The 12167-nt window shown below is 36.7% G+C and overlaps 1 protein-coding gene across 1 annotated transcript; it reads left to right on the top strand.

Annotated features, from left to right (window-relative positions):
- Window positions 1-1676: 1676 nt before the first annotated feature.
- Window positions 1677-7278, top strand: LOC126611060 (gamma-aminobutyrate transaminase 1, mitochondrial-like). The gene is made up of 19 exons (XM_050279244.1): window positions 1677-1840; window positions 2827-2966; window positions 3150-3234; window positions 3377-3449; window positions 3980-4077; window positions 4223-4315; window positions 4697-4770; window positions 4863-4901; window positions 4975-5063; window positions 5141-5217; window positions 5306-5380; window positions 5697-5744; window positions 5839-5922; window positions 6018-6105; window positions 6183-6261; window positions 6432-6522; window positions 6621-6699; window positions 6834-6949; window positions 7073-7278. Exons 1-19 carry the CDS (start codon window positions 1799-1801, stop codon window positions 7145-7147), a joined length of 1545 nt encoding a protein of 514 aa, XP_050135201.1. The 5' UTR covers window positions 1677-1798; the 3' UTR covers window positions 7148-7278.
- Window positions 7279-12167: the final 4889 nt, after the last annotated feature.

Raw genomic sequence — 12167 nt, 5'->3', positions numbered from 1 at the left:
TTATCGGGCTTGGAAGTTGCTACAAATATAGAAAAAAGGACCAGAAGGCTTTTCGAAATGACTTGTTGCCAGGTCACACGAACCAAATGGAAAAACATACGTCTCCTTTGGTTGTCTAGGTGCTTGGTTATAAACAGAAGCTACATGAGTGAAGATTTTCATAGAACGAGAATGTCGCATTGTAAACATTAAACGAGACTATCACATTACCATGTATGAAAGTTTAACACAATATATTACGATGTTTGAAAGTTTAACTCATAACGCTTAATGCATTGCATGAAAATTTAACGCTTAACGCATCGCATGAAAATTTTAACACCTAACAGTACACATTAACCACTGAGACTGACATCTCTTGGGTTGATTTGTCCCGACAGAATAGGTGAGTTTGCATTTCGCAAGTGATGTCATGTCCCTACATGTTTGTTGGACGAGCAGAGGCCAATCGGGGCCATTTGGGGCAAACAACACAGCCTCATTTAAAATCATGAAAGTGTCGATGAATGCTAGTGATATTAAATTTGAAGTATAAATTTACAAATTAAATGATGTGTAATTAATAGGAATAAACATGTTTATTAATGTTTAAGTAATAAATTAATTATCAACTTCCATGTGTCTTAGTGTTTAAAATTTTCTTTACAAATTTAGTTTCTCTAGCATTATCCGGTTAACATTAACCCCAAAAAGAAATATATGAAACATGATGAAATGCAAAATGCCAATGCCAATGCTTCACGTTCCCTTGATATTTTGATAGAATTTAATCTAAATAACCAAATGAAAAATGTAAAATATTATTTTGAATTAAAATGATTTTTAACAGCATAATGTACGATAAACGGACACAATTCATGGATCTCCGGAATCCTTACAAAGAGGATCATGTTGGTATTATTTTGTTATGGAACACGGTGGCACATGTATGACACATAAAATGCAATATCTGATGAAAAATTGGATTCATAGTCTAATGCAATACGTCTCTTCCGTCCTTATAATGTGTTCTCATAAGCTTTATATAACTTAAATTATTTTATTATTACGGTTTAACATTTAATAAAAATAAAAGAAAAAGAAGAATTTTCTTTACTTTTTTTAATGCAGTTGGTATCTTATGCATTCGTGAGGCGTCAGCATATTTTTTGTTTTTTCCGAGCAAGCAAATAGTATATAAGCAGAGTCGTTGACCTCAACAAACACATCCATGGCAGTTTGAACTCAGACAAAAATTTCCTAACTTTTAGGTTCAACAAAAAAGAGATCATAACAATTCAGTATATACACAAAGAAATTGTGGGAACCTCTCCAATAATAATAATTCAAATCTTTACGGCTCATTTCCCAACTTTTACGTTTGCTTGAGCCAAAGTTTTTGTACAAAAAACGTAATGTAATCCTAGACGTAGTCAAGATGGCTAGACTAGCAATGTCACTTCTTGAGTTTTCAAGTTCAAATCTTTTTGTATATACTATAAATTATTATACTATATTAAAATATCACTCGAATAGGAAAAATTGTTCCGAGCAAATCCTACAGTTGCGGAGTTACAGAAAACAGATGGTTCCACTTTAGCACCAGAGAGAGTCAACGATGATATCATGATTAAGCAAAATGGTGATGCGGATAATAAAGGCAGATGGAACGGGCAATGTGGTAATTTAATGTGATTGGCAACGTCTTCCACTTCACTTCTGTCACCAAAGGCAGGCTATTTCACTCAGTCTCTATCCACTCCAACAGTTCTCCTGCTCCTTCGCTTGTTTTGTTGCGCAAAGTAAACGAATTCAAAAGATGGGGATCAATCGTTTTTTTGGATCCAATCTCAGAACCCAGGTATCAAATTTTAATTCTCAAATACCCATTTGGTTTTTATCGGATTACTTCTTCCCGTATGTGTTTTCTGATTGATTATTTAGTATGAATATTCTTTGCATTTTGTTTTTGGATCATTTCATACAGTTCATCGTTGTAGATTTTTTCATAAAGTTTTGATCTTTCTGGTTTGATCAGTTTGTTTGTTGATGATGTTTCCTGCTTAAAGTTTACGTTTCTTCGCTGAAATGTTGGAAAAGCTATAAATTCAATTACCCCTTTTTACTGCGTCTGTGGATGATTGATCAACTTTTCTATAAATTGTTTTTTTAATCATCCCTCTTTCGTTATCAAAATTATTTTAAAAAAGGAAGGTTTCTCTGTGTGTGTGTGTGAGAGAGAGAGAGAGAGAGAGAGATCCCTCCTATGACTTTCCACTTCACTAATTGCATGTGAACTTTTTGACCTTCTGTTTGGTTGCTGAGAAAAAGCTGGGAAAAACGACTTTAAATGAGTTTCTCAAACTCGTTTTAGTTTTATTAATTGCCCTTTTGTACAGTGGAAGTTGGGATCAAAGTAACCTTTCTTTTCAGGTGGCTTTCTTACAGTTAAATTTATCAGTGGCCATGCCTTTTATGTGCTTATCATGTTTATAAGGATATATTTCCTCTATTTTTTGCTTTTGGCTGTTCGGTTCTAAAATCCATTTTGTTGCCAAGTAATTGTTTTTAAGAAGGGATATCAACTGTCCAGTTTTGAGAATTCGGAAACCAGCAAAACAGTGCAAAGCCTAGTATGACTAATTGTACCGACTGATATGACCTCTGTCTAATAAAGTGTTCTCCGTTAACGCTGATAGATGTCCTTCCTCCAAAATGTTCATAAAGATTGAGAATTTATTTTTCTCATAAGTTAATGGCTCCATTCGTTTATACATATGATTACACACGCACACAACTTGTTAGAGAAATTTTAGTAATTATTATTTCCGTCTTTCTTGTTCACAGCTTGTTTCATGTACAAAATATGCCGCTGCTTCTAGAAGTCCACTGGATCATGTCTTGCTGGTTCCCTTTCTGGCCAGGTCTTATAGTACAGGGTCACCTTTGCAAAGGGAAGAATCAACAGCTGAGGAAAAAGGCCTCGGGTAGGTGGTGTTCTGCAGTTAACAATCTACACATTAATCCCCCTTTCGGGGTACTTTTATATTGTATATGATCATGTATATTTTCATGCATTTGTGGTTTTGCATCTCCACTGTACTAGTAGTCCGCACAAGATAGTCCAATCTAACACGTGCTTTATTGTTGACAAATATTGACTTACTCAGGTTCAAGGGGCATGATATGCTTGCACCCTTCACAGCTGGGTGGCAGAGTACTGATTTGCATCCTTTGATTATAGAAAAGTCTGAGGTAAACTTCTTAGTTGTGTCCTAGAAATTGGCTTAACATTGTCTCTGTGAACGTTGAAGTACCCCAGTTTAAAATCATTGTGTCTTATTTTCAAGTTTATTCTGTTTTGAAGTCATTGAACGTTTTTCATTCTTGGTTTCAGGGTTGCTATGTTTATGACAGCAATGGGAAGAAGTACCTCGATGCTCTTGCTGGTCTATGGTGCACAGCATTAGGTGTGAAAGATTTGTTTCCCTATTTTTTTCTTCAGCTTGAAGCTTGCTTCTTCCTCTTACTTCATAAGACTGTTATATTACTGAGTCACTTGAAGCAGCCAGAACTGCTTCACAAAAGTTCTGAATAACTCCTCAATTGCGTTTCTCATCATTATGCTTGCTTCTTCCTCATCTTTATTATTAAGGAAAACTAATGAAATAAAAAAGGTAAGAAAGTTTCAAAAACAGATAACTCTACAATCAAAATGTGAATGTCTGAGAACATCGTTTTCCTCTCGTAGCCTTGTATTTCAGCTTCTTGCATAGGACTATCTGCACTAGTCACTTTGACCTCTTTATTACCCGGTATAGAATCCTAGGCTACTCGTATTATCTGTTTTTTAGCTTTTCCTGACCTCACTATTGTAAGTTTGTTGTGTGTATTTGTCAAAAAGTAGATATGTTGAATAAATTTTCACGTCATCTATGTCTGTTTATAAGCTACTATGTGAAAGTACTTGAATTCAAATATTTTATTGTTAAACTTGCAGGCGGAAATGAACCTCGACTAGTTGCAGCTGCAACTAAACAGTTGAATACCTTGCCATTTTACCACTCATTTTGGAATCGTACTACTAAACCATCTTTGGTATTCATTTTTTTTTTCCTACTTCCTAGTTTCTTTTATATTAATCTTCAATTCTAGATTCAATTATTTTCTATTACAGATAGTTGAATGGACACCTTCTTAAGATGCCTGCATGTGATATTCAGCAACATATTTTCTTTTACAGGACTTGGCAAAAGAACTTCTAGAAACTTTTACAGCTTCAAAAATGGCCAAAGCCTTCTTTACTAATAGTGGATCTGAAGCCAATGATACTCAGGTTTGATTCGGTTGTGGAATAAATATATTTGATTACAGTTTCCATTTTGTCTAAGATGGAAAAATGAATTTTGATTGATGTTACAAACTACCTTTACATGGTAACAATGAGGTTAAACTTCACCAAGTAGTTGAGAGAATAACATTAATCAATTAATACAATGCATGAGGACAAAGTAACCAAACTGAATTATTTATACTTGTTCAATTTGATTCCATGTAATTATCAAAGGAAAATTCAAAATCTGAAAAGCGTATGAACTCCGCAAATTTGGAAGGTATCTTAGTTGCCTGACTACCTAATTCATGCGAATGTAATCAATAACCAGTTTGGATATTATAGATGATTTCTTTATGACTATTTGAAATATTTGCTTTGTAGGTGAAGCTGGTTTGGTATTATAATAATGCACTTGGACGCCCAGATAAAAAGAAATTCATAGCTAGACATAAATCGTATTTTCAACTTTCTCAACTCCTTTTGTTTTCTCTTTATTTGCTCCAGTTATTGTACCCAGTCCCTTGACGTTGTCTTTTCATCCTAACAGGTACCATGGTTCAACTTTGATAGCCGCAAGTCTTTCTGGGTAGGATAAATATTCTAGAGAATTTTGCAGGAAATATATCCTTCAGTCCATTGACTCTAAATTTTTTTCACAGCCTCCCCGCATTGCATCAAAAGTTTGATCTTCCAGTTCCATTTGTTTTGCACACTGACTGCCCGCATTATTGGCGCCATCACCTTCCAGGTCCATTTTTAGACTGATCTAATCTTTGAGATTTAACTGTGACTGATTTTATTAAAGTTTTAGCTTGATTATGCCAGGTGAGACAGAAGAAGAGTATTCTACGAGACTAGCCAACAATTTGGAAAATCTTATCCTCAAAGAGGGACCAGAGACAGTAAGTTATTCAAGTGTAATGTTTAAAATCATTCTAGAAATGCCGAGGGTACTTTGTGTTTTTGAGACGATGTGTTTGCTATTTTCAGATTGCTGCGTTCATTGCTGAACCTGTCATGGGAGCAGGTGGTGTGATACCTCCGCCTGCAACTTATTTTGAAAAGGTGAGCATTTGCAGAGTGTCTTACAAAATGAACAGCAGGACTGGAAATGCTTCATTGGATGTATTTTTCATTAGTCTATCCAGGTTACTTAAGTCCCTTACTGTTAGATAAGCTGAAATATATCTTTTAAGTGATTAAACAAATACTTTGTCCCATACTTGTTTTGTACTTGTCCTGCTTTGTGTTGATTTAATTCAGTATGGGAATTACTGCTACTGGATAATTGCAAGCTTTTAAGCTGTTGTTTCACTCAGAATAGACACGACTCTCTCGCTCTCAATCTTTGTAATGGACAAGCATTTCCTATTTGATGTAGGTTCAAGCTGTTGTGAAGAAATATGACATTCTATTTATTGCCGACGAGGTATATGGAATTCTTTCTTTATTGTAAACTGATTTTTTAAGTCAGCTTTATATGTTGGGTGTTAAGCTTAGGCTTTATTTTTTTACTTCTAAAGGTAATCTGTGCATTTGGAAGGCTTGGCTATATGTATGGGTGTGACAAATACAACATTAAACCAGACCTTGTATCTGTGGCGAAGGTAAAATGAAACCATGTACAAATACAGAGCCACTCTCTCACATCCCACAGAAATATTTGTTTCCTCATCGCTTTGTTGTTGGATGTATGTCCCAGGCTCTTTCTTCTGCATATATGCCAATCGGTGCTGTTCTTGTGAGCCCAGAAGTTTCAGATGTCATACACTCTCAAAGCAGCGAGCTTGGTATGTTCATAACTATAAACTAATCAAATTCTGTTCCAAGGCATTATTGTTGAACAAGACAATTTCTTTTGCACCAGGTTCTTTTTCTCACGGGTTTACATATTCTGGACACCCCGTAGCCTGTGCAGTTGCAATCGAAGCACTCAAGATCTACAAGTATGTTCTTATTTGCTTAGTTCAAACTATTTAAAAGCAAAGTTATCTGGGTTCCAACATTTAAGGATTTAAACAAACCATGTTTAGAATCTGGAGGAAACAGCATCGATCTCATGCTGACTAAAACACCAATCTTGGTAATTGGAAATTAACATTTCACTTGTTTGTAGGGAAAGGAATATTGTTGAACAAGTACGGAGCATTGCCCCAAGATTTCAAGAAGGTGTAAAAGCCTTCTCTGACAGTCCAATCATAGGGGAGGTACACGTTGTTACCTAATTTTTTGCACTACAGAAATCAGAAAGAGAAATTACAATCAGTACAATATTAACATGGTTCTTCTTATGTCGGTTATGCAGATACGGGGAACTGGATTGATCATTGGTACAGAATTCGCAGACAATAAGTCACCCAATGATCCATTTCCTGCTGAATGGGGTAAGTCTCATCCATACACCACAAAGAAAAATGACGTAGATAGATTACATCTCGCAAGGATAGTTTTTGTGGGACAAATTCCTTCTTTTACATATTAATATAATGACTTTACACCTTGATGATATGCATCACAGGGGTATGTGCATACTTTGGAGCTCAATGCCAGAAGCACGGAATGCTAGTACGCGTCGCCGGGGATAACACAATGATGTCTCCACCATTTATTATGACTCCTAGTGAGGTTGAAGAGGTAGGCTATTCCCCTATTTGTTCCAATCTCCCCAAAAATTGAGTAACACTTGAATCGCGTAAAAGGTTTTCGGAGTGAGTTTTTGACGAACATGCTAACCGGAACCTGTGTTTTCTCTTCCAGTTGATAAGCATTTATGGGAAAGCATTGAAGGCCACTGAAGAGTATGTGAAGGAACTCAAGTCTAAGCAGACGTAGTTGCAACTTGTAAATGTATTAGTAGATGACAATGGTGAAAAAAATGTGTAGACTTCATGTAAAGCAAAACCTTTCCCGTTCTGTTCTCTGTGATGAATGATATTTTGAATAAAGCGTTTTCTTTCGCATTACGTTGGTTCTTTGAATTGAAGATTCGAGCTATTCACCTACTTCACCCACACTTTTCGGTTTAGTGGTACTTCTCTTTTCAATTTTGAAAGAGGTTTAAGTTTTGAATCTTCTCGTCCCGTTGATAAAAAAGATCATCGACCAACTTCCGAAAGAATGCGTTTTAAAATAAGATTACAGGTTCTCGTCATAAACAAAATAAGCAAAATCTCCGTCCCTTTCTCTTTCGGCCTCCTTTGACATCTGCACTCATATATTTTTTTTTCATCTAACCGTTGGATTGAATAAAGAAAATGGAGGGGCATGAACAAGGGGAGAAGAGTAGGTAGAGAAAATGAGGGTGAGGAAATCATTTATCTTTTATAAAATGCTGTAGCTTTAGAGGAATAAATCAAGTTCAAATATCAAAGATACTCCAGGCTTTACTAGACACTAATGTGGAGTATATCTGTTTGCATTCTATAATTATATCATTATATGCAAGAATATCTTATTAAAATCACAAAATGATGGAGAAAATTGGTAGCTTTAGAGTGATTTTTTTAGTTCAATATATTTCACTCATTTTCACTCATCTATGAAGGAAATGACAAGTGAAAAAAGAGGTATCCAATCATTAAATAAAACAATAGAAAAAGTAGACGGATCTTACATTTAATCTATTAAAATCATGTTACTATAACAATAAGGTAATTCGAATCAAACTCACGATGCTTAATTCTTATATAGACATCACATTCACCTAAACCAGTATGAAAGAGCTATATACATTTAAACTACGAAGAAAATGAAGCGTTTGAACGCAATGAATTAAAGAGAAATACCTTATTCACCACTTGTGCTTAAATTTCCCTTCATCGTTCCACTTTCCTTAAAATGACAAAATATTAACCGACCCAATCGTAATATTAAATTTAAAGTTTTACACTACTACACAAATAGCTTGCCAACACAAACATACGCGCCATCTTTCTTTCTTTCTTTTTGTCTTTTTTATTGGAAAAGAGTCTTTCTTCTTAGAAGTCTGCCAAATTTGAGTATTTGGTTGACGTGATTCGAGCTTAGTAGTCGTCCAAAACAACTAGTCAAAGGCTTAAAGGTGGTGTATGGGCCTTGGCCGGCTATGATTTAAACATTCGACTCCAACAAAATTCTCTAGGGGAGATGTCACACTACTTATATATGTGTGCTAATATTATATTCACGTTTTTAACTTCGAGAATTTAACTAGATCAATAGCTAATTAGTCAGTTGGGTTTGAGAATAGTATAAAAAAAAAACTATGTAAATAAATATGTCTTATCGCTGTGAGTCGTATTCACCTTTAAAATCAGCGGAATGCTTTATTAAAATGGTAATTGGAGTCTTGTATACAAGCTTCATTGTTACCTTGGTAGAATCCTAGCTAGCACATAACACAATGCATTCGACATCACTTTCATACGATTCTTCCAAAATTAACCACCTTATGTCTTTGAAAGTTGAAGCGAAAGGGTTCCATTTTAAGAACAAGATGATGCATTTTTTAAAATTTTAAAATCTTTTGTACACATCTTTGTTTGTTCCTAATGGACCATGTTCCACGAGGATCTTAACCAAACATTTCATTGTGCAAATAATTGTCGTACCAAAAAGCTAAACAATACTTCCAAATATTCCACCGGCTATATCGTCAACTTCGTTAACAAATAAGAATAACTAGAAAGGTGGCTACATGGATATATTCTTTAGTGATCAACTTAATGATCTGGAGATAATTAATTCGTACAAACAAACATAAAGAGTAATCCTCTATTGGCTACCACGATCACCACCTTCACTAGCACAAGCACCAAAGGTTTATTTTGGAGACTAAGCAAAGGTTTAGATCCGTTAAAAATACGTCGGACGCAAATCACCTAAAAAAAAAAATACATTGATGATAGACCAAACACCTCAAATTGTATAGGACCAGTTGAAGAAAAGAAGGTAGAAAGGAAAGGTGGACAGAACCAAAGAAGCCTATAAATAAAGCCAAATTGGAAATTTGGTTTAAATTAGTTTATAAAACATGGATGGCGAAGCTGAGGGGGGCGAAGGTCTTAATCGACTAAAGAAAAGAAGGAAAGAGTTGTCATGTCGTGTGGGCACGCCTAGATGGGCGGTTTGGTCGGTCGCCTATGGTCGCCAATCTTATGAGACCAAAAAGCCACCATTTCTTTTCTTTTTTCTTGTGTGGCAATGACCGATCAAACCTTTTTGTATAAGTCTTATTTTTCACTTTTGACAAGTAGCAGGACTTCTTGGCCATGGCCAATAAAAAGGTGACAATTTCTTTAGAAATTTCACTTTTACTAAGCAATTACAGCATTCGTCGAGATTGTTTGTAGTTTAGTTATGAATATGTGATTGTTGCTAGTTTGAATCGGTTCAATCCCATCTTACAAACAAAAAATATAGAGTGCCAGTCCTAATAAAATCTAGGAGTTTAACTAATGTAAGGTTATTATCCAAAATATCACATGAGAAATGTTAATGAGATTTTCTTCAAAATGGAACTCTATGTAGACTCTCTAACACCTCATGTTTTTTGCATAATGTTTTACAATGTAGGTGTGGATGCAAATTTCTTCCTCCTTGATCTTGGACAAAATTACATCTACAAAACAACTAACACCTTTGGTTAAGGCCAAAAGCCTCACGCACCCAAGATGAATGGGAGGGGGCTTTGGCCGAAGAACCTCCGATGCCAAAGTTAGAATTTAGAGAGAAAAGTGTTTAGAGAGCTTTTTGGGAGTTTTGCAAAAGTGTTGGAACTCCCTTTTTAGAGAAAATGGAGTTCTATTTATAGAGCATGACCGGCCCTCTTTGAAAGAAAGAGTGGCCGGCCCTAAGGTATTTTTTGGGGTGTAATGGGTGATTTAATTGGTGATTAATGGATTAATCCATTAATTAGCCAATTAACCTCCACTTAAATGGAATGTTATGTAGGTTATAAAGTAATTACCTAAGATGAGGATGGATGAGAATATCTTTGAATTGGTTACCTATTTTGGACACTTTTGACTTGATTGATGGATGATTGTCCACTGCTTGCTCGTAGGAATCCCGGTATGCCTCAAGGGTATTTTTGTCATCTTTTACCCAAAAATCCACGTGTTGCCTTGTGATTATTTTTGGCTCCACAAATGCCCCCACACTTGTTGGGCTGCTCGTAGGAAAGGGCAGCATGTGTAGAGATCTTCTTACTTTAAGAAACATATGACTACTTCCTTTTTTGATGTAGATTCCCTTTTTAATAGGAAATTAGATCCTTCTAAGAAGGGAAATAAATTTCTCTCAAAACCTATTTAAGTCCACCTTAAGTGGGTTATTAAATCAACTTTGGAGAATGATTTATTCTACCCTACAAGAGAGAGAGAGAGAGAGCTTAGAGGATATTTATTCCCCCTTATCTAGCAATCTTTTACATCTTACATGTGCAAAATACCGTCTTTCGTTGATTTCTTCGTCTTCTATGTGCTGCACCGATGTAAAAATTTTAATTTTTCTTGTTTTCTTATTAGATAGTGCTATTGTGGGCCAGTCGTTGGGGTGGTGCCACACGTTAGCTGGAAGGGGCCAGGAGTCGGCTTAACATAGGCTGAGGAGGTGTTGTGGCATGGACCACTGTTTTAGGCTGCTCAACTTAGCTAGAGCCATGGACAGCTTGTGCGGCTGGGGCCGTGGATTGAAGCGCTGATATGTAGTGCTAGACGGGCTGCATGACTCATGTCTTTTTGGGCTCTTGGTCCTGACGTTGTCTAGGCTGGTGATTGAGGGAAATGAGAAGGTCACAGGGCCTCATGAGCTGCTGGAATGCTGGGCATGCAAGCCTCATACTTGCTGGAATGCTAGGTTGAGCTCCCCTGCTAAGTACCGTGAATGGCGTTAGCTGCTTAGTTTTCTTCGTCGGGAGTAAGGTGGACTGCTCCCGAAAGATGAGGTAAAGAGGATCAAGGCGGATGCATTGGCTCATCTAATCGTTGTCGTGAAGCCTACTATGAATGAAGGTGGAAAGAAGATATCTTCATCTCCTGCTCAATAGATGCCAGTTGATAAAGACTGAAGACTTCCTCTGCTACTCATGAGAGCCTGCCTGTTGCCGAGATGCTTGTGATTGACATAACTTCTTCTAATGGGAAGAAAAAATAAGGCTGCTCGATCTAAGCTTGTGGCGCCTGCCATGTCGAGAATGGCTAGTACGATTGCTGATAGGATTGCTCAGCGTAAAGGTTCTATCATGCCCCCAGTGCCGAAGTCTGTACCAAGATGTCTGTTGGGAGCTAAGTCTGGTTTACCTTTGGAGAGGCTTGCTATTATGAATAGCAATAAGGTGGATTCTGCTGCTAAAGTGACGCCAAGGCCCACTCCCTTTGCTGCTGAGACTGATCCTGCTAGGAAGGAAGAGACTGCTCGCGTGGGCAACTGTGAGAAATCCACTAAGCCTGCTTCTGGGGAGGCTACTGAGATCTGTGTGCTTTTGAAACTAGATCTGCTTGAAGACATGGACGCTTGTGCCAAGTTTGTTGATGGCGGTAGAAAGGTTGTTTGCCCAAGTTCCTTTGCGAAGCATACGACCCAATATAGAAAGATTGCTCTGCTTGCTATGATGCATATATATAGTAAGGAGGTGGCGAAGACTATGGCAGTTGAAGCTTATTCCTTAGCCAAAGAGATTAAGAGGTTGGATTCTGAGCTTGTTGCTTTGAAGGGGTCTAATATTTTTACCCCCACTTCTCTGTAGCTTGAGACCGCTCGTCACAAGATCGTTGACTTGAAGACTAGGCTTAACACGATCCAAGTTAAGTATGAAAGTGCAGAGAAGGAGATTAGATGTTATATACCTCATATTCAAGATCTTGAGTTTACA

Source organism: Malus sylvestris, chromosome 17 (genome assembly GCF_916048215.2).
Source record: "Malus sylvestris chromosome 17, drMalSylv7.2, whole genome shotgun sequence".
Taxonomy (NCBI): Eukaryota; Viridiplantae; Streptophyta; class Magnoliopsida; order Rosales; family Rosaceae; genus Malus; species Malus sylvestris.
This window is presented reverse-complemented; position numbering and strand designations above follow the sequence as displayed.

What these genes read in the sequence shown, in the direction of transcription:
- LOC126611060 (XM_050279244.1), top strand. Translation starts at nt 1,799, where the DNA reads ATGGGGATCAATCGTTTTTTTGGATCCAATCTCAGAACCCAG. An exon ending in TTCTATTTATTGCCGACGAG is followed by an intron (nt 5,745 to 5,838) that starts GTATATGGAATT and finishes TTACTTCTAAAG; the next exon opens with GTAATCTGTGCATTTGGAAG. An exon ending in CTCCTAGTGAGGTTGAAGAG is followed by an intron (nt 6,950 to 7,072) that starts GTAGGCTATTCC and finishes TTTCTCTTCCAG; the next exon opens with TTGATAAGCATTTATGGGAA.